General features: G+C 39.7%; 1 protein-coding gene across 1 annotated transcript in view; it reads left to right on the forward strand.

Moving 5' to 3' along the window:
• DNAH6 (dynein axonemal heavy chain 6) overlaps window positions 1-1,298 on the forward strand; it is a 447,135-nt gene that overhangs the window by 28,372 nt on the left and 417,465 nt on the right. Inside the window, exon 3 of the mRNA XM_007948902.2 lies at window positions 779-1,035. Within this exon, the coding sequence (XP_007947093.1) occupies window positions 779-1,035 (257 nt within the window). The remainder of the gene's footprint in view (window positions 1-778; window positions 1,036-1,298) is intronic.

A 1,298-nucleotide genomic window follows, 5' to 3' on the forward strand; every position in this document is an offset into this window, starting at 1 on the left:
CGGAAGTAGATTGCCCAACCTTCCTTCTGAGGAGTGGCTGGTGAATTTGAACTGCCAGCCTTCTGGTTAGCAGTCAAATGCCTTAGGCACTACACTACCAGAGCTCCTATACCAACTGAAGCAGGTTAGAAATGCAGAATTTCAAGCTACACCCCAGACTGACTGAAGAGAATCTGCATTTTAATAAGATCACCAGGTAATTCAAATGCACATTTAAATTTGAGAAGCATTTCTGTTTCTCAAAAAAAAAATTAGTTAATAAATGTCTGCTTCTCAGACATTTGTAAGCAAGCCTCAAATTCTCAGAAAAGTAAAGTTTATTAGGAGTTACAATAATAGCCTTCCAAGATCTCATTCATTGAAACATAGCAAAGTTGTCAGAACAGGTGAAGAAATTGGGGGTAGAAATCAGTGTGAATCTAGAGCTACTGAGCAAGAAGAGTGGTAGAGTCCCATTAACACCAGGGAGATGGTGTTAGTTGGATATAATAATAAACATAGAGTTAAAGGAGAGAAAAGGCAATGGTAGTGGCTAGTGAGGCTGTTTTTTGGAAAGGGTATGGGTATCTAGGGAGGGAGCACTGAGAAGGAATATCGTTGCTTAACAATAGTTTGAAAATTTTCAGTTCCAAATAGCTTGCCTTTGAGACCTCAGATGTCTCATGCAGTATGATAGTAACTCCTTGAGAGTAATAGTTTGTCACATTTTTATAGCGTAATTCTTTTGCAAAAACTCATTTTCCTAAACAAAAATTTTTTTTTTTTTTTTTTGATACAGCAACCCTCTGTTGAAATGTTTTCTCCCTCTCCGCCTAAACTGCCACGTACCAGTCTTGGAAAAAGAGGTCTCCACCAGACTAGCTCTTCAGTTTACCCTGAGTATGTTTTCCATGACTGGGAGGAGGTCATAAAAGCTGACATCCGTGATCCCTTGCAAATTATTAAAATAGTGCGTGAAAATGAAAATCTTGGATTTCTTTATATGATCCCTGCTGTGGCAAGGTCTTCCATTGAATACGACACCTATAACCTCAAGTGAGTTGTCTTTTATGAAGCAATTTATTTAACACTGAAAACTAGAAATAAGATTGCAAATATTACCCATAATTGATTGGCCATTGTTCTGGTCACCTAGTGCCACTCTGACAAGAATATATACCACGAATGAGGTGGCCTTAAGAAACAGGAGTTTATTCTCTAGCAGTTTGGAGGCTTTAAGCCCAAGTTCAAAGTGCCAGGCTCTAGGGGCTGGGTGAAAGCCCCTCAACCTTGGGGTCCAGCTCTGCCTCCTGCTCCCA

This window comes from Orycteropus afer, unplaced genomic scaffold (genome assembly GCF_000298275.1).
Source record: "Orycteropus afer afer isolate SDZICR_OR568_19922 unplaced genomic scaffold, OryAfe1.0 scaffold00231, whole genome shotgun sequence".
Taxonomy (NCBI): Eukaryota; Metazoa; Chordata; class Mammalia; order Tubulidentata; family Orycteropodidae; genus Orycteropus; species Orycteropus afer.